This window comes from Meleagris gallopavo, chromosome 7 (assembly GCF_905368555.1).
Source record: "Meleagris gallopavo chromosome 7, MGAL_WU_HG_1.1, whole genome shotgun sequence".
Lineage (NCBI taxonomy): Eukaryota > Metazoa > Chordata > Aves > Galliformes > Phasianidae > Meleagris > Meleagris gallopavo.
The window spans coordinates 31,649,699-31,674,508 of NC_139410.1; the positions used below are offsets into that span (position 1 = coordinate 31,649,699).

Below are 24,810 nucleotides of genomic sequence, written 5' to 3' on the forward strand. Positions count from 1 at the left end.
GTTTTCTATTGTAATTATTACAGAGTTTAGATGAGGTGAAGATTTCAAGCAAGTAGGTGTATTATTAAAACAAACAATGAGAAAAAGGATTGAAAAGATTAGATCTTCCTTTTTTTTTCCTTTTTCCTTTTAATATTGCAAGACAGTTGGAAATTCTAACAGGATGGAATTTAAAACCAGTTAAAACCAATTGAGAAAACAATCAGATCATTCTTTTCTCCAAGTATGTATCCAGTAGTGTGTGTGTGTGTGTGTGTGTGTGTGTGTGTGTGTGTACACAGACATACATATACACACATCTGAGGTCATATAGCTTAGAAAATCTTTAGAGTCACTTTTTAAATGAAACCTCAACTGTATGTTTTGGACTTTTATTACACCAAGTTCTGAAAGACGGAACACAAAAACGATATTTAAATATCATTCAAGAACATTTTCTTTTTCCAGTCTATCATGATGTGAAAGAGTTCAAGTGCAATATACCAGCACAACTTACTCTGAAGGATGTTCCAACAGAAACTAACAATATGGAAATATATAATTTATATTGACTTTCTGTTTGAATAATGGAGCTCTGTAATATACTTTTAGCTCAATCAATACAATTTTTGAAATGAATGAAACATTCTTTGAGAAGTCTGAAATGTAACAATACATGCACCAGAACAATAAAAATGAAACTGAGAACATGAAATATGGAAGAAAAACACTATAGCACTTAAAACCCTCCAGAATGGAAGAGAAGCAGAACTAAAGAAAAACAGGAAAGAAAGAGAAAGACATTACAAGAGTCATTGGTTGAGAACCTAAAATACAACTCAAAAAATATTTACTTTTTTTTTTCCTTCATATTTTAGTTTAGTTTTGATGGATACTTATTGAAATGGTTTGTAAAGCATCTTGAAAAAGTGCAGTAATGTGTACAGACTTTAGATGTTACTGCAGTGTACTACAGAAGTGTTTGCATATAGATACAGTTTATATAAGCTCAAGAGTTAAAAATTAGCAAAGGGCAAAGTAACAATTTTCTTCGGAATGTTTTTTTTCCTCCTGGAATAAGGATTACTGGTTACTGCTCTAACACAATGCGTATCTTCTCCCAGTTCAAGAGATTTCAAAACAAACGAGGCTACTATAGTAATTATACCAACTATTGATGGTATTTGGTGTTACTGGGGACTGTTTACCTCCCGAAGTTCTATTTCATCTCTAGTTGTAGTAGACAATACTATAAGCCTTCATTTAACATTCACATAAGATCTGATGCACAGAGATGTTAAGTGCAATGGACATTTTGAGGCTCACAAATCCACAAATGAGATCAAAATTGGGATCCCTTGACTGGTTTAGCAAAATGCTATTTGTACAGTCAACAATTAATGTATCAGAATTTCTATCCTTTGGAGTATTCACCATACCTTCAAATGAAATAAACTAAAATTATTATTGACTATAAAAGCATATGTCTTATTTGATACGGAATTATTTTCTTGCTGCTTTGATGGCATTAGGATATAATCTTTACGGTTTATAAAGAACAGTATCACTTTTCTTTATACTGGCTGACATCTCCAGTCTCAGATCATATATTTAACGTTAAATTGTCTGACAAAATCTGTAAAAATCAATTTGTAACTTTAGATTCTTACCAACAGCCAGTAAATATTAAGCAGAAATATCTCAGGGGCCTAAGAAAAGCTAAATAGCTTTAGTCTCAATTTTCTTACTTTTCAGTACAGAGAGTATATTTCATTTGTATTACGTTTTTTTCACTCCCATTAGGTTTCAAACATTAGATTAAAGCAAGCAGAAATTACCAATGTTCGTTACTAGCCTTTCTTATAACGTTGTTAACACCTTTTTATAATGTTTTTATCCCTTCATTCCTGTAACCCAGTAAAAATGCGTTTTCTGAATATTCAGAAATGACAGTGATATAATAAATGTGATTGATCAAGGGTCAAAAACATTAAAGCAGTGTAACAAAATAAGAACTTTAACTAAGAATAACAGCATTTTGGACATACAGGCCACAGTAACAGTCATGTGTGATCTGGGAGTCTACTATCAGCATAGCTCAGTGATAGCTCAGCAAAATATATATCTAATTTCATTTTGTAGTAGCAATTATTTACATACTGTAACAACAATTATTGTGACAAAAACTTGATTTGGATGCCATTCTTTAAATGATGTTCCCAGTGGATTCATACAAACAAGTTCTTAAAAATATTAAGAAAATTTCTCTTCAGCAAAACCCTCAATTTTTAAGCATTTGCTAAAAGCTTTTTATAAGCATTTGCTAAAAGCTCTATCCTGCAACATTCAGGACACAATACTAAATTTTCTTTGTTCACTGTTTTGGAAAAGAGAAATATTTTTTACTACATGCAATACAGACTTCATTAAAACCATCACATAGCCCTACAACACTGTACAAATTAGGTCTAGCAAGGTCAAAGCAGATGGATTAGAATTTGCCATATTTTCTGAAATGTAGACAGTTAAGATGACTGCTAACTAGTAAATTATTCCAGATGATTTGAACTGAGAAACTTGGGCTTTTATTTCTCACTTAGCGATTTAAATTTTTTTCCCTATAATTCACCTGAGGAAATGCTGAGTTATCTGTAATAAATGAGAAATATCTTAATCATAAAAGCTGTTCAATTATAAAATATCCAAATAAATTATAATAGTTTTGAAGACATTTTGACCCAGTATGGATAAGATACTATCAAGGAATAAGTACACAACAGTCCTACTCTGAACATCTATATTATTTTTAACTTCTTGCAGGAAAGTACTGATGTTATGACAGCGTCTATCTCACATACATGCTTTCATTTCACACACATTCACATTGAGCTTGACAGACACCTCTAACAGTTTCTGAGACATGCTTCAGAACAGAATACTGAGCAATGAAGGGAATGTATTCTCCTCTCCTGCTTTGGCTAATGTTGGATTTCCTCTGATTAGTAAGCTGAACTGGTTTATTGATGACAAAATCAAGTACCAGAATAGTAAAGGTTAAAAAATAGCTTATTCTGTGAGTGCTAACTGACAGAAGATAATTGCTTGTGTGTGCGTGCATATATTTGCAATTAACATTCCAAACTCTGAAGCAAAAGTTTGCTATGAGCTACAGCTGATATAGGCTAGCAGTAAATTTGGATAACATCTGAACGAAACAAAAGTCAGCACACACTCCAATTTATAGAAAGACGTGGGATCACCAACAAGAAGCTGATCACTCCTGGAACTGTACTTCTGTACATGGACTTCACAGTCTGGGTAACTCAGGAAAGAAGCCCAAAGAAATGAAAACAAATATCCTGAATTTTGGGAAAGGTTCTGGAGATGCATAGAGAGATGTGTTAAGAGATACCCAAGGTCCAGTAGTGCCCAAAAGCAGTAACTTGATCATGAACCAGCGCAAGTAAAGTCTATATTCAAATTAAAAATCAGATGAAAACAAAACAATCCACTCACATTAAATTAATATCATTAATATTCAAATGTGTTAAAGTCAACTGAATTTCAACTTACCAGTACTAATGCAATTTTCTCCATCCTTACTGAGCTTCCAGCCTTCATAACATGAGCATTTCACATTATTTTTATGTTGTTCACATACTTGACTACACTTAAGGTGCTTGGTGCAATAATCCATAAGTTCACAAGTTTTGTTGTCTACACTGAGATTGAATCCTACAGGGCATGAGCACACAATTCTTCCTCCAGGAACCACAGAACATTGATGACTACATCCACCATTATTAAGTGAACACTCATCTGAAAGAACATGGAAAAATAAGGGCGTTAAGGGCTGCAAGGATTGTTTGCTATACTGTATACTTCTGAAAGACACAAGGTCTACTAAAACGCAGGAAAAGCTTCTAGGATGAGTGAACAATTTTAAATCTGCTAAACAGCTTATTGTATTTATTTTAAAGCTACAGAATTCTTAAGTATTTAGCACAGTATCTTTACTGCAAACTTTCAAAATTTTAGCATGGCAGACGTACAATATATGTATATCTTTTTCCCAGACTTTCATATATATTTCATTAACTTAAGAAGTATCCATAAAGAGTTAGCCCAAAGACTATTTTAGACCAATATCCCAACTCCAGAGGTGACCAAGTGCTAAAAGGTTGATGCACAGAGAAATATGCACACAAATACTTTCACAAATACTTTCCTTGCCTCCAACTACTGGCCTATTTTCTTCCCTGGATTACTACTACTAGTAGTAAAAAGTCAAAGTATCGTTATCCATGCTAGTACCATCAAGGAGACATGTAGCCTCCTAGACATACAAATTCATTCCTTCATGATCACTTACACAGCCTTTATAATTTGAGAGAACTGCACATTAGTTTCAGTACTTTCATAGATATTATAGATCCTTATATTGTTTATCTCCAGGAAAAGAAAGACTTATCCAAGGAGCTATGCTTTTTCTTATTTGAAAACAAAACAAAACAAAAAACCAGTTCATTCAAGTAGAAGAACATTATGATTTGATTTAAAAAAATCCTCACATAGGGAACTTTTATAACAGTATCTTAAGGTTAACATCATAACTTTTATTTGAAAGAAAGTATTATGACAGATAAGGAATCAGGAAAATGTGTCTAAGAGAAATACCACAAAGATCGCCTTCATCAGATCCATCAGGACAATCTCTTCTCCCATTGCAGAGCTTCTCAGGCTGTAGGCAGATGGAGGTATCATTAGCACAAGGGTATTTTGGTGGTCCACACATATAGCCCTCGCAATTATCCTCATCAGACTGATCCTCACAATCAATATCGCCATCACATAGCCACGCTTTGCTAATGCATCTCCCTTGGAGAAAAGAGACAATAAACACAGGAAATCAGACCGCAAGTAAGCTTTGGAAAAAGCCTTCAGTAACATCACATGGAAAATTACTTTTTGTATTATGCTTTTGTATTAATAGTACTTTCCTCTTGGATGAACAGAAGGAAACCCAACTTGTACTTATACTCTGAGGCATAACCCACATCAGTGTTGACAACTCAATTTTCTAAGTAATAAAAAAACCTTTTTTTTTTTTTCCCCCTATACTGAGCAGAACTACATACAGGTAGAATAGATCCTCATAATTTCAGTTAGGTATTCCAAATCATTCCAATTATTTTCTATTTTTAACTTTGTCTTTTTTTCCTCTCTCTTCTTTTATCTTCTACTCCCATCTGCCTTCCACAGGAATAGTGTTTCACATTCTGTTAATGTGAGTTTATGCTTCTTATAAAGATTTTTGTTTCCTAAACAATACATTCTCAGAACATGTTAGAGAAATAATTCTCTTTTACATGGAATAACTATAATAGATAAAACTTCTTCCAAGACTTCAGTTTTACCAAAGCAGTGTTCTGATTATTTTCTTCACTCTTTAAAATGAAAAAAATATATATACACTTTAGTGCTGATCATCAACATTTAGAAATGTAAAGCAGTAATGACACTTAAAAGCATAGAAAACTCATCAAAGCCAGGGATTGTCATAGCTGAAGAATAATAATTGTGAACATACTGCTTATCGGTGTGTATGTACGCATGTGTTTATGATCATATCTCAAACTGCATTTTGAACTCTCAAGCACAACAGAAGTGACAGGTACTTATCCCCCCAATGAATAAGGAGACTTGGCACTGTGCTTCTACATATAAACTACTTAGTTATTGAGGCCTATCTATCAGGAACGGGAAAGAAGATCCTGGAAAGATGAAGATCCACTGAAAACAATGTCTGTGAATGCCCAGGGACTGGCTGGTGATAGCCAAGACAACTGCAAGGTTAGTATAACGACAAACTGTTGCACAGCATGAACTGACATGTCTTTCTGTCTAGCTTTCCCAGTTCAGATGAGATCTTCCCAGCAAGAAACTGAGACTGAATATGACTTTGTGGGGGCAGTAAGCATGACAGTGTGAAATAACTAAGTATAGTGAAACTCTAATCTTACTGGTTATTGAATGCATCCGAGTACCTAAACCATTACAGGCTATTAGTTACCCTGTGTTGCAGAGATTTTGTTAAGATGTCCACAAAATGTAGCATCTCTACCTAACTGCAGTTCTACTGTCTTCCACAGCACTGTCACGGATTAATTTCTTACAGCGGAATTACTTTCTAGTTATTTTAAGATTAACATAATAGTTTGCATTTGTTATTTTTGCCTTCTTTTAATGGGAAAGGTGCCATCCTCCACAGAGAATGACATCTGGATACAAATACAGTGAAACAAGAACAATGAAGAAAAAAATATGCTCCTGTAAAAGTGAGGCTGCTTTTACTTTCAGTGAACGACACTAAGAATTGAAATTTCAGGATTATATGACAGTGAATGTTTCAAACAACAAACTAATTTTACCAGAGCAAAAATCACATGGAAACTTAAACAGGGAGAAATGTTAGAATGTCAGTTAGAATGAGAAGCTCTCCCCTTTCTCTTATAAGGATCAGTCCCAAATATCCTATGCTGAAAAAGTAAGAATGAACAGGCACAGGAAAACAAAGCTGTATGTATTACATGTACATACCCACATGCAATCAGAAGTGTTTCATAGAAGTGTCTATATTCATTATCTTGAAGTGAACATTGATTTTACGTATTATAACACAGCAGTAGGATGAAAGCTACTGGAAAACACCAACGTCAAGCAAACTAGATGGGTCCCAAAGTAAATTGATGTTGCCATCAATATAGCTCTTAATCTGTTTTTTTTTTTTTTTAATCATTTATACACACAAATATTTACAGAGCAAATCAGTTTTCCTGCCTTTCCATTACTCTAATGAAGATATATGTTATAATAAAAGATCCATCTTCCTCTATGATAGCTACGACATTTCTTAAATAGAATATACTCACAAGATATAAACCTTGAACAAAACTTGAAAGAGACAGACTTAATGAAATACTATGACTCTCCTGAAATCATTACTTTAAATTCACTCAACTATTTGTGTTTTAATTCCCCTTACTGAAACTTACACTTTTTGCTTCCAAAAGCTTTTACAGTAAATTTCAGCACTAGTTAAGTGCCTCGGTAAATATCTTTTATTTTCCATAATGTAAAACAGTACATCAGAAATTCTGAAGCAGAAATTATGTGGAAGAGTTTGATTCAAATGCTTCTTTTCCATTTCCTACAAATATGAGCAAGTACAATAGAGAATTAGCTTTTTAAAAATTTATTTTTATTATTTTTTTAATCACACTCTTCCATCTTTCTTGAGATACTGAGCTCAAGAAGTTTTTGGACTAATGATTTCTTAAATTTCAGGAAACCTGCTTTGGTGGGAGCTATCTGCATTGAGTAGATAGATTTGCTTTTGGCTGGCAAAAGCTGTAACGCAGGTTTAACCTCACTCATGCAAAAATATGCATGTTCTAATCCAACACATTTAACAAAATGTCCCAGCTGTGCTAGTCAACCAATTATTTGTTTTGTAGGAGACTTAAGAGTTGAGACTACCTTCATAAGCTAGTTTCTAGTATTTAAAAGCTTTTTGTTTAAGGTAGATATAAGTGCCTCCCGAATGAGAGAAAGGGGAGTGTTTCAGGGTCCAAAGATAGCTGTTATCTCAGAAAACAAAATGCACTCAATGTTACCAAGAACTAAGGGTTAAAAAAAAAAAAAAACACAACAAAAAAAAACAACTATCAAAAATCAAAATCACACAAAGAATTTATGTAGGTTTCTAACTTAGTTCTTATAATGCCTTTTTTCTTAAGTTCTTAGTATCAACTGAATCCACCCACTAGAGCAGTAATGCTTTAAAGAGCTTAAAGTGAGACAAGAGATTGAGTAGGCACGGAACAAGTAGAGATAACCCTGCCAAACACATCCTTAAAAACCAGTATCATTTCCCCCCACCCTCTGAACTTCTCAAGGCATCTCATGTTCTTACCAAGTCCCCTATTCTTCCCAAAGTCATCTCAAGCTGTCTCTCTCTACAGTACCTCTTTTCCTCCTCCACAGCCTTGAAGAATTCATAGGTCTTTCCTACTGATTTCCTTCTCTACGTCTTTCATTAAAACTCTTTTTCTCATTGTCAGTTTCTTTGCATTCTCCTCTACTCATTACACTTCACAATCGTCCATTTTGAATCTTGTACTCCATATTCACACAGCGCTGCCTGCTGTTGACCAACACAGTAATACTGGAAGAGGGCACTTGACATCTACATTCCTTATTTTACCAACAAAATAATCATTAAGAATGATTAATATGTTGGAAAAAAGTGAAAAATAATAGTCCACCTGATAGTATTAAAAATGATAAGATACAAAATTAACTGTTTCTTCCAAAAAAGCAGTATGACAAATGTACAATACAGTTCAGAATTACTATACATGATATGAAAGTACTCATGATTCTTTTGAATTTGCCTTCACAGATCTACTTGACTACTACCACTGAGTAATTGGATTAATTTTATAACATTTTAAGTAAGGTTGAACAGATTTTATTCTTGGCCTACTACTGCTATCTGCAAAGTAGGAAGTCTGAATAAGAAGGATGGATTTATGGAGTACATAAAACTGAGATGAGATACATCGTAACAATTTTGGAGATGAGAATTTGAATTTAGAATAGTAATTTTAGTGTAATCTAATTTAGTCTAAGCTAATTTAGAAGTAGCTTAATCTAATTTAAAAGCAGAAATGGGTTAGAAGCAGCCCAACAATCAAGTACCTACTATATCTCCTATCTTATTGCTGTTCAAAATTCTAACATTATTTATCACGTCATTACAAACAACTGCATGATGACAAAAAAAGAAACGACAACCTGATATCTGCTAATGCAAGTTAATAGATCTGTAGAGCTTTGGCTAACTCTGGATACCAGTTTATGAACTGCACAGGTTGTATGGTAACAGCGTGACAAACAATACTTAAAGCTTAAAAAGAAATCAAATAAAAATGAAATGTTTTTGTTTATTTATAGAAAGGTGATTAAAGAGAAATATGACAGATGTATTTCAATATTCAACAACTTTTTATACTAGTGAAAAGATGAACATGGCAGGATAGATGGCCGGGCCCAAAGAGTCGTGGTCAATGGAGTTGGATCTAGTTGGTGGCCGGTCACGAGTGATGTCCCCCAAAGCTCAGTTCTGGGGCCCCTTCTGTTTATCATCTTCATTGATGATCTTGATGAGGGGATTGAGTGCACCCTCAGTAAGTGTGCAGACAACACCAAGCTGGGAGGGAGCGTTGATCTGCCAGAGGGGAGAAGGGCACTGCAGAGGGACCTGGACAGACTGGATCGATGGGCCAAGGTTAACGGCATGAGTTTCAATAGGGCCAAGTGTCAGGTCCTGCATTTTGGTCACAACAACCCCAGGCAACCCGACAGGCTTGGGGAGGTGTGGCTGGAAAGCTGCCTGACGGAAAGGGACCTTGGTGTTCTGATGGACAGTCGGCTGAACACGAGCCAGCAGTGTGCCCTGGTGGCCAAGAAGGCCAATGGCATCCTGGCTTGTATCAGGAATGGTGTGGTGAGCAGGACCATGGAGGTCATACTGCCCTTATACTCAGCATTGGTGAGGTCTCACCTCAAGTACTGTGTTCAGTTTTGGGCACCTCAGTACAGTAAGGACGTGGAGGTACCGGAGCTGGTCCAGAGAAGGGCAACGAGGCTAGTGAAGGGCTTGCAAAAATCAGCCCTATGAGGAGAGGCTGAGGGAGCTGGGGCTGTTAAGTCTGGGGAAGAGGCGGCTGAGGGGAGATCTTATTACTCTCTTCCAGTACCTGAAAGGTGCTTACAGTGAGAGTGGGATAGGTCTCTTCTCACTGGTGACAGGTAACAAGACAAGGGGAAATGGCCTCAAGTTGCGCCAAGGTAAGTTTAGGTTGGACGTTAAGAAACACTTCTTTACAGAAAGGGTGGTTAAACATTGGAATAGGCTCTGCAGGGAGGTGGTTGAGTCACCGTCCCTGGATGTGTTTAAGAGCCATTTGGATGTGGTGCTCGGAGCTATGATTTAGCAGAGGGTTGTTAGAGTTAGGGTACTACGGTTAGGCTGCAGTTGGACTTGATGATCCTTGAAGTCCCTTCAACCTGACTAATTCTATGATTCTATGAAGGCAATGAATCACGCTTGCAGCATAGATTCAGATGACAAATTAGGAAAAGTTGTTCCAGCTGTGAGAGACAAATTACTAAAAGGTTTTATAGAACTACTATATAAGGTGTTCTACTATATAGCACACGCCCTATAGGATTTCTTAACAGCATGTTAGAAAAGGGGCAGGATATTACAGATCTTAGAGGCCACCATTATTCTAAGTAGAAAAACCATTTGCATTAGGAAATTGGACACCACCAGGTAGCAATATATAAGAGGAAATTAGCCAATTTCTCTTAGCCCAAACAATTCTCACAAATGCAATAAGTTGGTTTACTATTATTTCTTTCATATATATTTGTTCATACACATTCCTAAATACTTTTAGACAGAGTTTACATAGATCTCAGCACTTCACATGCTTAGCTATAACACAGATATTAGAACATGGACTCCTTTCCACTAATAATGTCAGGTAAAATTACTACCTATTACATACATCCTAATTTAAATTTCATTTATAAAAGATGTTTTACCCTCAATATTTCATTAAACTTTGAAATGAAATAAAAAAATACAATTATGACCTACATTCTTTTTGTGTTTCATCTAAGCATGACTTTGAAAAATCCTAATGCAAATGTTAGTTTAGTCACATTCTTTTCCAATTTTTTAATGAAGTATTGTAACAAGATTAGATTTTAAGCTTTCTCTGAGAATACATTTTTTCTCTCAAAATTGCAGTTCAAATTTCCAATGCTGCAGTTCTAATTCTTTGAAGTCTTCTAACTAATTACTTTATACCATTTCAAATTACTTGTAGTGCCAAAGACAGAAAATGAAAGAAAATACCTGGACTTTGAAGTACTATTAAATGTTACATTTCAGTATTTGTTTTGATGTGCTGTCACACAGAACAGTTCGAGTTTTACATAATCTCAAAAGCCTTCCATTTTATATTATAAATCAGAAAACAAGTTAGAGTAGCATATTAATATTTTACTCCTGGTATAAATAACATCTCAAGTAATATTAAACACTAAGGAATATTCCCACTGCACCCCTAATAGCAAATCACACAGAGAGACACAGACGCAGTGTGAATAAATGAGAGCATCTACAAAGACATACCTGTACTCACACAGGAGAACTTGGTCTTTTCATCACACAGTCGTATAGTTCCATTACAACCTTTTTCATCACTACCATCTTCACAGTCCTTTTCTCCATCACAGCGCCACAACTCAGGAACACAGTTCCCATCAGGACTGCACTGAAATTCCTTCCCATTGCATCGTCCAGGAGTGGGAGTTCCTTAGAAAAATAAGAATTACACCAAAGAATATGCTTAGTGAGTTTTTTCCATGCAAAGTTTACAATGAATTAGAATCCCCTTTCTCAACCAAAGCCAAAAACACAGTCCATAGGAATAACTCAAATCCTACTGTCCCCTCCTATCTCATCAATCCAAAAAGAAGCCTTCAGACAATCTCAAAGTATTTTGAAGAAAAGTCTTCTGTATCTATTTACAAGTGATAAAATGTGGGAAGAATAAGATAGCTAACCTTCCTTGGTGCAGTTTGTTCTGGTTTCATCACTGAAATCTCCACAGTCATTGTCACCATCACATGCCCAATGGCTTGGGATACATCTGCCATTATAACACCTGAACTGATCAGCAGAACATGAGTGGATGCAGCCTAGTTCATCACTTCCATCGCCACAGTCATCATCTGCAAATATTGATTTTAAAAGATACAGAATCTGAATAAATACGCCAAGAGAAACAAGCTATTTCCAGAAAGGAAAATAACATACAGTAAATAAAACACTATTATTGTTTCTAATATTTATTTCTAATACACAGAATCATCACCTATCCTGAATTGGAAGGGACCCACAAGGATCACTGAATCGCACTTCTGGATCCAGGTCAAACAAACCAAAAGATTTCAGCTGCACGTGCCTTGCCCCTTAGGCCTTTCCCCACCTTAATAGCCCTTCCTTTGGATGCTGTGTAAAAGTTTTATGTCCTCATACCATGGTACCCAAATTACACGCAGTGCTGAATGTGAGGCCACATATTGCAGAGCAGAGTGGGACAATCTTTTTCCTTGTCTGGTAGCAGTGTTGGGTCTGAGGGTCCCCAGGGTACACACAATCCTTCTGGCTCCAGGGCACACTGCTAGCTTAGATCCAACTGCTGCCAGCTAAAACCCTCAGATTCTTTTCCGTATGGCTGCTCTCCAGCATCTCATCCCCCACTCTGCTGTGCATACAGCCAGGATTGACCCCTCCCAGGTGCAGAATCTGGCATTTTCTCATTTAACCATGTGGGAGGTGATTGCGTGCTCCTCTGGGCTGTTAGGATCTTACTGTAAGGTCTAAATGTAAAGGAACATATGGTTCCTTAACTCTACTAACAGCACTCATTGCTCTTTCATTTTAGATAGTCTAAGATCATTACATTTATTCACACTTATTCAGTCAAACATACCAGTAGGCATTAGAAATCTGCAGATTTTTCTTCATTTATTTTCCTGTTTAAATACAGATGCTCCCAAATTAAGCTGTTTTATTTTATCCTTAGTGAAACCTTACTTTGTTATAGCCATTACAACAATCTTATTGCAGTTCTGTTACTTCAGCTGTGATCGCCAAGATGCTACATAAACACTATAGGGTTTCCTTACACAGAATTTCAGCACACTGTGATAATTTAGGGAATCTTCCCATATACAGCTATGAATTTTTTTCAGCCTCATAAACATCACAGTAATATCACATTATGTGATGGGTGAAGTACCAGTTCAATTTTGTTAAGACTGGTAAGATATACCTCCCACATCACAATCTATGGAAAAATATTCACGTGAATAGTTGCCAAATACATTCCCTTGATGATGTTACTACTTCTGTCCTAAGTCTTCCTAGACTTCCCTTCTGACAATTGCCATTTATTAAGTGGTAGTTGCTCACAAAGATGGTAGATATTTTGTCACCAGAACTGATTTGTTTTCTTAAAGCAGAAAATAAAAAACACATGAGCAGTGTTGTTATTATTTTTTTAAACAGTTGAAGATTACATCAAACTATATTCTACAGAATATAGTATTTGCAACTATCACCATATCCATGGCACCATTTCTGACAATCATTCAGTTTTGCTGCTTTTTCCATTAGGTAATTTACAACTATTGTATTTATTCATTCTCTGACCAGTTACAAATCAAACTGGTAATATCGGTCACAAAACAATAACAAAGCAATATCTGCTATTTTTTTTTTTCTTTTTCCAGATATTGAACACTTCATACTTGCCTGAATCACAGAGCCATTTGCTGCTAATGCATCTTCCATTTTTGCAAACAAATTGAGTTAGTGGCTCACACGTTGGGAATTCTGCGAAAGCATTCAAAACCAAAACCTATTTAATATATATAGTCTATAGTAATATTCTTTCACTGTCCTGCATGCATGATTTAAACAAGCCAAATGCACGGTATGAAACATTTGTATAAGACACTCTAGAATGGAAAAAAAACAGTAAGAGAATGAAAAGAAACAATAAAAAGGCTTTTAACAATAAATGATGGCAATACCTATCCTTTCTCAATGGGGATCAATGGAATGCATTCGCCTGTGTTATATGACATGGTCCTATACTCCCATCATACAAGGCCTGTCTTTGCCATTGATAGCGATACAAGCTGTGTTTTCAGCATTTTCATTTAGGTTAAAAAAAAAATAAAAATAGTTCTTCAAATGCAATGGCTGCCAGTAAAAGACAGGAAATGGAAGACTATAAAATGAGAAGGTTAAGTACGAAGTGAAAGAACAGTCGGGAGAGAAAAGTTACTGCACAATGACGTAGTAAAATACAAAATCAAAATGCCAGTATTTACAATCACTTCCTATGTGTATTTCCATTTAAAAAAAAAAGTAGAAAACTAAGACATTATCATCCTTAGAGACTCACCCATTATTCTTTTACCATTTTGTTTTCATAATTCCTAACATACTTCTCCATAAAACAACTTGATTTTTTCCCAACTTTTTCTTTTGAAATCAATGACAAAGATATATGCATTAATGCCATTAAGATGACAAACTGTGTTTGCATTATATCATTTGGAAAATACAAGATCCACTTCACAAAACTTAGAAATTCATAGGAAATAATCTGAAAGTCTAACCATCTGAAAGGAATAAGGAGCAGCCTAAAATCTAATCTATATACAGACCATCAAGAGAGTAAGATGCTTTTCAAAAACCATCATAGGTTTGCATAGTTACCTAATGCAAACCAAAGACAACAGTAAGGACAATCTACCTGAATTGCTACGTAAAGACAAGCTTTTCCTTCATGAAAGAATTTCAGGCTTGAAATTCTTACAGAGAACATCCTAAATGCAACAGAAAGTAATGTCTGAAATGGTGCATACACCTGTCAGCTACATAAAGATAGCCAAAAAATTGCAAGAAATCAACAAGCGTATATCTCATTAGATGCCTTCAGCTTCTAGTCTTGTTACAATTTCACAGTTGAGTCAACATAAAACAAAAACTTGACAAAGATCTCGAGAACCAGGACACTTTTAAAACATATCACATAACCATAATGTCTCTTTACAAATTTTTGGTTCAATGAACCTCCGATTTAAATATGCTGTCCCTTGCTGCCTTTGGTGGAAATAATTTTTATGGCCAGTCAAGGATGATTTTGCCTTCAAAAAAAAAAAAAAAGGTCATACAGGAAACAACAAACCAGCTGCATTAAATAGTAAAGTTCAGAGATCACCAAGAACATCATCTTAAGATTGGAACAATTGGTTTTATTGCATCAAGACAAGAAAGGGGTGGCAAGAAAATTTAACAATAATATTTTGTCAATCACACTTAAAAAGCTTTATGTTGTTAATAAATTAAAAAGAAAAAAGATTTTTTTCTAAGAGGAACACTTTACAATGACAACCAAGTATCTGTTCTGATACAAATAACACAGATGTTCAAGTGTAATGGTACTTAGATATACATATATCTCTTAGGTGTTCCAGGGAAAGCCGAGAACTTTTATTTTTTCTATTTTCTTTTCTTATATTTTTAGCTTTCCAATGTTTTTCTACAAATTTAACTCTATTTAATTTTTCTTTTTTGGTCCCTCACTGTCCCAAAGGCCACCCCAGCAGTCCTTTCCCTTCCCCTTTGTCATAGAGATGCACCTCCTGAAGCTGTTTCACAGCCATCTCTGAGCTGACTGCCCAGCAGACAGGCAAAAAAAAACAATGGTGCCTCTTGAGCTCACAGTGAAGTTTCTCCACAGTGTGAACACCAAACTTGTTTCTCTCTACTATCCAACTGTTCTGTAAAAGCTCTATTTCTTTGATACTTTCTTCACTCTTAGGTGATTGAGTGCAAATGGTATGGCAGATATACTGATGGACACAAAACACGATCTTAAGCCTTGTTTCCTTTATGAAAGCAAGAAAAAAAATAAGCACATTCTGTTCTCAATCCTTCTTCAGAAATGTCATAGTTCTTAGTAAATGTGGTTGTATTTTAAGAAAAAGTGTGTTTAGATACTGGCATCATTTTTTCCAGTACTGCTCACTGCCACTATAGACTAACATAAGTACAAACAATTTCTTGAACCAGTATGATCCAAAAGTTATTCATAGCTAAGAACAGGTGTGCTTAAATATGATTTGTAATGATAAAAAAAAATCAAACTACTGAATAAAAAATGCATTTTAATCTGTTTTGCAGAAGAATTTCGAGTAGCTAAGTATCTTTGATAGTTAGAATGCCTTTTGTTAGCCATCCAATCACAAGAAAAAAATGAAAAATATATGTTTAACATATCTGTACAGCCACAGCACTCAAGAATAAATGAGCAACATCCTCCAGTATGGAATAGATGTAAAGTTCAACAAACCTGGTAAATAGTGGGTGAAATAAATGCTAATTAGATGATGATCTGGAAAAATATTCCAGATAAGCTGACAGAATATACTATAGAACACATGGAAAGAATTACAAAGAGAACATTAAGATCTGTAAATTGATAAGTTGCTCAAGAACACAAGGTATGGCTAATCACAGAAACTATCAATATCAAGTGTCATCGTTACACGGAATGGAGTAATGTAAGAGACTGTAAGATAAGTGAGTCCAGTGAGAGAGAAAAACTAACGGGAAACAAGCCAAGGGAAAGAAGGTTAATACTCCAGGAAACATATGAAAAAAAGATATATATGTATATATATCTTGAAAAATCTTGAATGCAGCCATAAAAAAAGAGATAGTGAGAAGTACGGCCTTAAAAAGTAACATCAAACTCAACTAATTGGTATTAGCTGTTTGCCAGTCATGAAGAACTCAAAATTAAACAAACTTAAAGGATTATGGATGAACAGAATTCACTAAATGAGTCCTATTCCATAAACTTTCTCACAGCTGAAGTCCTTAAGATTTATCTTTATGAAGCACACACTATCAGCCACTTTCATTTACACATTTACTATGTGCTTTTTTTCTCGTTTTCCACTAGAAAGGAATATTCACTTACCACAGGATGTCATTTCATCAGTTTGATCTCCACAGTCATCCTCCCTGTCACACAGCCAAGATGTTGGAATACAGCGTCCATTCCCACAAGAAAATTGGTCGATCTGACACGTTCTTGCTGTCAAGACAAAACACTCCAAAAATGCAAGGGAAATGGACTAAATCTGTTAGATCTTTTGGTTCAAGTCTGTATGTAGAAGTCACAAATCTAGGTGGTATCTCCTGGCCTGGCTGCTCATTTCACTTTAACTAACATCATTCACCTCCTTTGATTTCAGAGGAAACTGAAATCTGCAGGACCCTGTCCCATCTCTGAATCATACACTTGTTAGTGTGAATACACAGTATTTGTCAGAAGAAGAACAGTAATGCTTGATAAAACATGATTAGTGCTAAAGCTGAAGTGAATCAGGGTATAAAAACATCTAACTGACAACTGGAATTTTACTTAAGAAAAAAAATCTGTATTTCCTACTATAAACAATGATGTACTGAGAGTCATATTTACACACACAATAAAACAAACTATGCATGCAGTGCGCCTGGCCTCACTTTTCCTAAAATCTTTGCATTTGTAAATATGCAAGCATAATGATCCATTGAAGTACACGATGTATGTCTTTCCTCATAAGAAACATATCACCAAAAGAAATTATACTATGCAATTACGCATGATTTTGAAATCTGATAAATAGTACAATAAAGTCTAACATATGAAGCTGATCCTATAACTGTATTTATTCAAAATGTGAACTTATCACTAAAAGAAAAAAACAACAGAAATAGAATCATATTATGATTACGAAACTTGAATATAAAAAGACATCAATATGTATTACAATCTACAATAACTGTAATAGTGACATGGAATCTATAGATTATAGCTAAAGCTATATAGAGAGAGATACATAGGTAGAGATTTTTTTTGACAAACTGCACAAATAAGCCATGAACTGATCATTCCATACATGAAAAGTTAAATCAAACAAAATGAATCATGGGAATTTATGGCAATGCTGCCTATCACTGCATTTCAGTTAAAGAGCCATCACACACTGACATCTGATATTTTGTACAGCAAACATTCAATGATTGTTTAGCATACTCTACTGACAAGAAGTAAACATCATAGATTTGGAACTCCATGATTTATTGCAGTGGAATCATGGAACAATCTTCATCTTGACATTTCCTTAAAAATCCATTATGCAGAAAATAAATTACAAATGAAAACAATTTTCAAGGTACCAAGGGGAAACCGAGTAAGAAATTATGCTTTTGTCAGCATAAAATAAAATTTACTCATCAGAGCCTGTTAACAAACAATTCTAACTGCCAAAAAAGATTTAGCAGGAACAAGTTTGTACCTAAGTAGTACTTTGACAGTCAGCCCATATGGACAGATTAAGTGCTGAATTACTTTGGAAAGCACAATCAAGCACAAAGATGAAGTAAAATATAATTTGTATTCCATCTTAGCGGCATCAGCATCTGAATTAATTTAAGATGACAATAATCAGATTTACTAATAGCTGACTGGTTCAGTACAGTACAGCACAGAATTGCTTATGGAGCTGGAATTAAGTAAAGTTTTTACCTGCACAGGTTTTATTTGATTCATCTTCGTTATTACCACAGTCATTAGCTCCATCACATAGCCATCTCTTGGGAATGCAGCGATTATTTTGGCATTTAAACTGATTCTCAGGACAACTATGATTGACTGGGGGGAAAAGACAGCAGAGTTTTTTCCTTAGAAAACAATCAGAGAAAACCAGCTGAAAATAATGTATTAAATAATATTCCCTGGTGATGCAGGTAGTAGGGTTATCCTTGATATATCATCATCATCATGACATGAAAAGTGTTCAACAATAGAATCAATAAAAAATACTGAAGTACTTAAACAGTACTCCAATAATTAAAGAGTACATAGTAATTAAAGAACACATAATAAATTCCTACGGAGGCCCTCTTCTATTAACCACTAAATGATAAAAGATAGCAACAGTTTACAAGTACAGACAAAAAGATATCAAAAGGGAAGAGGTAAAATTCTGATTCCAAAATAGTCCAAATGAAAGGTTGAACCCGCATATCTGTAATATATTATAGATTAAACACCTGAGTTGAAGGTTTATAACAGAATGTCAAGATCTCTGAGATTCAACAGGCTTAAAACACAAAGGATCCATTAAAACAAACAAATTTTATTGCCTGTACCATGTATGTGATAGAATGCATGCCTAGGAGCATGGCACTCAAATGACTTTGACAATCTGAATGCAGATATCCATCACACTAGTTAAAAGAGGTCATGTCACATAATTTGCTTTATGCAATGCTGAATAATACTGGCTTATGTTCACCTTGAATAAAGCAGGAAAGACTATATTTTCTTCAGGCTTTTATCTGGGGTGGATCAGGGCTGTGAATTTTGGAGGATTAGATATTTTTTTTAATTAATACAATAAAAATGTGACAAGGATTCATGCTGCAAAAATGTAACAATATGGTAAATAGTTGGATCCATCAAGCTCAACGGTTTTTGCTATCAAGTTCATAATCATGATCTGTGTAAATAACATTAGGAATAAAAAATCCTCAAATAAATATATACATTATACATATAAGTTCTCAATGAGTTAGTTATAAATAGTATTTTCACAATAGGTTTAAAATTATGAAATTAAAACTCTCCTGAACTACAAACAAATGCAGCTGACCTCTGCTCTCTCATGAATCAAGTTATCAGATAGATGTCACCTAACATTTGTTATGTAACACTAGGTGAAAGAACAAAAATGGCTCCAACTATCTCAAAAATTTAACTGCACACGCTATCTTAAATTCTAGTAAATCTGAATTAACCAAAAATTATTTAAGCCATATTACACATATCTACTTAAACCTACTCATTTCTAGGTAGCCTATGTATAATTGTAGAATATTTCTCTTTCTCACTAGCAACCTAATAACATAAGAACCACATAGACTTTGAAAGCATACAAGTTACGTACATACAACTGGCCTGCTCTCCTAGCTGTAACAAATATGTATGTTCAGCTTTCGTACTAATAACAGGGTCTGTTATTAGCAGATCTCACTCACCTACACAAGAGCAGTAAACTAAGTAGTTTCAAACACCCAGTTAAAAACAAAAATCCCAAACTCTTATCCACCTACTCAGCTATCTGGTCTCTTTTTTAAAGTTTAACATATATCTGGAAACAAATGGTATTTAAAATGAAAGGACATCTTGCAGGCTTATCCCTGACATTTCAGTAGCTTTTATCTTTGACCTTTTACCTATTCTGCCTACTGAAAACAACAGAGAGTGAGTGTGATACCAATGGCACATGAACCCTTCATGAGTGTTTTATGTGGAGGGTAAAATAGCATTGGAAGTAAATATATTAATAATTTGAGCAGAACAGCATTCCAAGTCTCATAATACTTATAAAGCAACCAAGCTTGCAATCTAAATGGAGCTTAAAGTGTTATAAACAATCTGATAAAAATCAAACATGAAGACTTATCTTAAATTTTGCTTTGTTAATAGAGACATAGACATTATTTTAAATGTCTTATTTACGTTTAAAATTTGTGTACATTCTGGTCGTAACTGCAAACCTTTCGGACTACTTCCAGAAGAACTAATGAAGTTTCTATAGTAACTGATGAAAAGAGACCACTGTTAACATGCTGGACACAAACTATGCATCATATACGAATTTGGGATTGTATGATTTCATTTGTATCTGTAAAAATCCTCTGGGTATCAAAAGCTACCATCAGTGAATTAGCCTAAATTACACTAATTGAAATAAGAATCAAGTCAACGTTGTCAAAAGATTTTCCTTCTGTCTTTATTAGTTAACTCCTTGTTTAACAATCCCTTGTACTGCTAATGTTTCAAAGCAACTCAGATCAACAGAAAAAAAAAAAAAACTTAAAAAGAATTCAGATATAAATCAGTAATGTCTATTTCATGGAGATAGCAAAATTTATAAAAATACACAAAAAATTAGAACTGGCTACATGTAACAATCATCAAGAAAAAGACTGTGTTTTAACAGAGGATCACTAGGTCAATGTACATCAACAGCATCAAGCCAGAGCGAAACACACAAGATTTACCCAAGGTGTAAAAATATTTCTATCAGTGTTACTCTCATCCTCATCAGGTTCCTGCAGGACTCAGCAAAAACACCCACATCCAATTTTGGACACCCAACCCCAAGTTTCACTTTGCAACATTCAGAAAAGAGCAATGAATTCCAAAAAACAAGCACACCACCACCACCACCTACTGGGGAAAAAAATAAAAGAAATTAAAAAAAAAAGACAAAAAAAACAAAAAAACAAACAAAAAGATTCAAGTTATTTTGTCTCAAAGAAACAAGAATGAGAGACCATGACAAAAGTTTTCAGACACACAGAACAATGCATCAGAGTAAGAGTATATCAGATCTTTACGTCTACAAGTGATAGGAAAAGAAATAATGTATTTTCATTTTTATAAAGGAAATTTGGTATAGAAAAATGAAGTAATCACTGCAACAATCTGAGAAAGGAAAGAGACATTTTCACCATCTCAGCTCTCAATTTACAGGAGGTTAGCTACGCTCCAGGAATGACTCAGATAAATAATCGGTATGCTTTCTAGCATTTTTCATTTCAATAGTGGCACTCCTCTATGGTGAAACAAAGAAACAAACAAGCAATAATACAACTGTACTAAAACCATGTTTTTAAAGATAAGAGTACATTCTTGCTAAAACGGAAAGTATTATATTGGTTTCCTTAAAAAAAAAAAAAAAAAAAAGAAAACAAAAACTCTAGGACCACAGAATCACTTCGAGTAGGAAGGGACCTCTTGAGACCACATTAATTTCTTGCTCAAGCAAGGTCAGCTAGAAGTGTCCCAGGACTATGCAAATCTTAGTTTCAAATATATCCACAGATGATCAATCTATTGCTGTGTCAAAATCAAATTGACATTACTCTTCTACTATACTATGAAACGAGTATGAGTGTTATTTATAAATACTACTATTACTATATGCGGGAAAAGAAAATTATGTGAATGACTTAAAAGGTTATAGTTTGTGTTTGGTTCTCCTCAGACTTCTATTTAACATGCGACATTATTTGGTTTCCATGAAACGTGGATTAAAATGTAAAAAAAAAAAAAAAAAAAAATACTTACAGCAAATGTCAGCATGCTCATCACTGCCATCCAAACAGTCATCATCTCCATCACAGCGCCAGCGACCATGGATACAGCGCTTATTGTTACACTGGAACTGTTCGGCTTTGCACAACTGTGGTGGCATTTCTCCATGTTTAACTACAAAATATAAGCAAGATGCACAAATAACTTGTTAGCTTGATACGTACAGAATCCTACCTCTACACGTATAGATACACAAATTATTTTGTTACCACTCATAATGCGATGGAAAGCACAGCATTGACAGCAGATTAGCAAGGTCCTAAGCTGCAGCAAGTAAGGACTTGCTCAAACACAACAGCCACAGGTACAGAAATAAAGGAAAGAAGCTGCTTACCTTTGAAAAGCCTCAGAGGTAGGCAGGGATCTCCAGCAAAATACCCTTGCCCACACTGCCAACCCTCGCATAAGATCTGGGAAGGGGTGTATCCTGGCTCTACCACTTCCAATCAGTAAGGTGCATTGCTTGCACCTGAGCTCCCCAGGTTCGTGCTGCCTTCCTACCAGATGCTCAATCACTGCTTCAAACTGTGACTTAGCATTTCCACTATACCACTTATCAAAACAGTATTTCGTAAACTTCACATATTTGAAGCAATTTCACCTAAAGCCTGCAGCAGTATGCAGATTTGAGTTGAGATCATGCATTTGTAATAAATGGGAGAACTCATAACAGAATGCCATTCAGACTTTTTTTAAATTTTAAATTTGTGCTTAAGATGATAGTGCAAAAATATCAGTTTAAAATACTATAATGCTTTGCTGATAGTGAAAAGAAAAAAAATTCAAATTCTGGTGCACATTTAAGGTCTAGAGAATGATTACTGAAAAGCTGATTCTTGTATCCAGGCAACAACTCAAACACCTGCATTACGCACTGTATAAATTCACAAATATGAAAAGATAAAAATCTACTGCAGTAGAATTAAGTAGGAAGCCTCAAGCTTATTGATAAATCCAAATAGATACATTTCTCAACACGAAGTTCAAGATATTTTATGTGTAAAATACACATTACTTTATGACCCAGTCAGAAACACCAAGGACTTTCAAAAGAATTGGGCACTGACATTTGCTGGGAAAAAAAACAAAAACAAAAAACAAAAAACAGGAAACCTACTTGATTCAGATCTGAAGGTGTCTAACCTCTTTTCCTGATGAGACTTTTTTTTCGGCAACAGTGATGGCTCTACTAGCTATGTGCTTGGGTCAGGTTCAAGGTAATTGCAAACTCATTGCCCAACATGTTATGAAATAATCACTATGCTTTTCTCAGCTCTTATAGGCTTATACCTGAAGATCTATATAGAGTTCTACATGTTGAACTTAAGGAAATGACGAATGAGACCCAGAACAACAATAAGAATTTTTAATGTTGAAAATGCTAAGTGCACGTATTTTAAAAAATATATCTACATATACTGTCATATAATATTTCTACTCCCACATGAATGCTGAAATGTTATTGGCATTTCAATGAAGATATCCAAGAGATACAAGATTTGTATAATTTATGAGTTGTGTATTATATACATATAAATATATACCTGATGTATTTCCTGAATAGATTCAGCATGAACATTTTTTATGCCAGATTTCAATTTGAGATACTTAGTTCATATAATAATCTGATATATAAACTAGTTTATTTATATTTGTCATGAAATTCTGATATTTCTGATATTCTGTGAAAGAGACAATTGAAACATCCAAGTCTCTTATTGCATCAGACATTTCATCCTCAAATACAGTATGCTTAATTGTCTGTCTCTACAGAAAAGAAGCCTTTACTATATTTATCAAACTTTCTGCAATTAGAATTTTTATTGAAGGAACACCTCTGCCCTCTAAAATCACAAAATCCTGTAAGGAGAAGAGCTTTTTTTGATTTATTTTGAGAATTGTTTTTATCCCTTAACAGTGCAATCAAACCATATATTGTTTAAACAACTTACTCATGCAGGTTGTGCTGTTTTCCTCCAAAAACTGATTATCAGCACAGGCACAAACTCTGCCTCCAGGAATGGCTAAACAGAGAGTACTGCAACCTCCGTTGTTAACACGACATGCGTTATCACCTGTAAAAGCAACAAAAGACACTTTAAAATTAACAGCCACGCTAGAATAAGGAGATGTAAGCACATGAATACCTTTTTACACTTATTTTTTTGTCTATTAGGGACTCATTATTCTCCTAGTTTGGTTATTATTAGTTATAATATTAAAACAGGTTGCAATAACCTGAAAGAATAAAAACAATGATACCATCCATTTACAGGATTCTATGTCATTTCTTTCAGAAGATGAACAAGTATTAAAGACTATTAAATATGCCACAGGTACAAATGCTGACAGATTGCCATGCATGTAGTAGTTTCAAGAAATTCAGCAGTACATATAGGAAACAGTCAAGTATACCAGCAGCGGCACACGTTAAAGCAATGTAGCTACAAATAGAGACTTAAAAAAGAGAAAGAAAACAGAAATTAGAAGTGTAACGATATCTATGGAAGGCAGAGTTTTAGGCTACTATTGTAGTACTTCTTCTGAACACATTCTGCTATTTCTCCACTTTTTTTTCCCTGTTGTTGTTTCTCCACAAACACTATGTGCTACTCACGTGAAGATACTGACAGATGTCAGGTGTTCTAATCAACTAACAAGAACTGCTGCACACTAGTGATGATACTATGAAAATATAACTGAGCTTTAAAGCCTGGAACAAGGTGCCTGTGAAGCACCTAATAAGACAGTTTTAGTATTTTGGCTATTACAGTTGAGCAAAGTACATGTTAAAGTTGTATATATACTAAATAGGAATGAGACTAATAAGAAAATTTCCATTTTGTTTCTATTTTGTTCACAGAACCAAATGTTTCAAGAATAA

The 24,810-nt window shown here is 34.7% G+C and overlaps 1 protein-coding gene across 5 annotated transcripts in view; it reads right to left on the reverse strand.

Moving 5' to 3' along the window:
* LRP1B (LDL receptor related protein 1B) overlaps positions 1–24,810 on the reverse strand; it is a 588,907-nt gene that overhangs the window by 168,088 nt on the left and 396,009 nt on the right. For all 5 annotated transcript variants that reach the window (XM_085227675.1, XM_085227679.1, XM_085227677.1 and 2 more), the window contains exons 15-23: positions 23,879–24,001; positions 21,900–22,040; positions 18,285–18,410; positions 16,689–16,805; positions 13,442–13,522; positions 11,686–11,853; positions 11,252–11,434; positions 4,657–4,857; positions 3,553–3,798 (exon numbers count right to left, since the gene is read on the reverse strand). In XM_085227675.1, the coding sequence (XP_085083801.1) occupies positions 3,553–3,798; positions 4,657–4,857; positions 11,252–11,434; positions 11,686–11,853; positions 13,442–13,522; positions 16,689–16,805; positions 18,285–18,410; positions 21,900–22,040; positions 23,879–24,001 (1,386 nt within the window). The remainder of the gene's footprint in view (positions 1–3,552; positions 3,799–4,656; positions 4,858–11,251; positions 11,435–11,685; positions 11,854–13,441; positions 13,523–16,688; positions 16,806–18,284; positions 18,411–21,899; positions 22,041–23,878; positions 24,002–24,810) is intronic.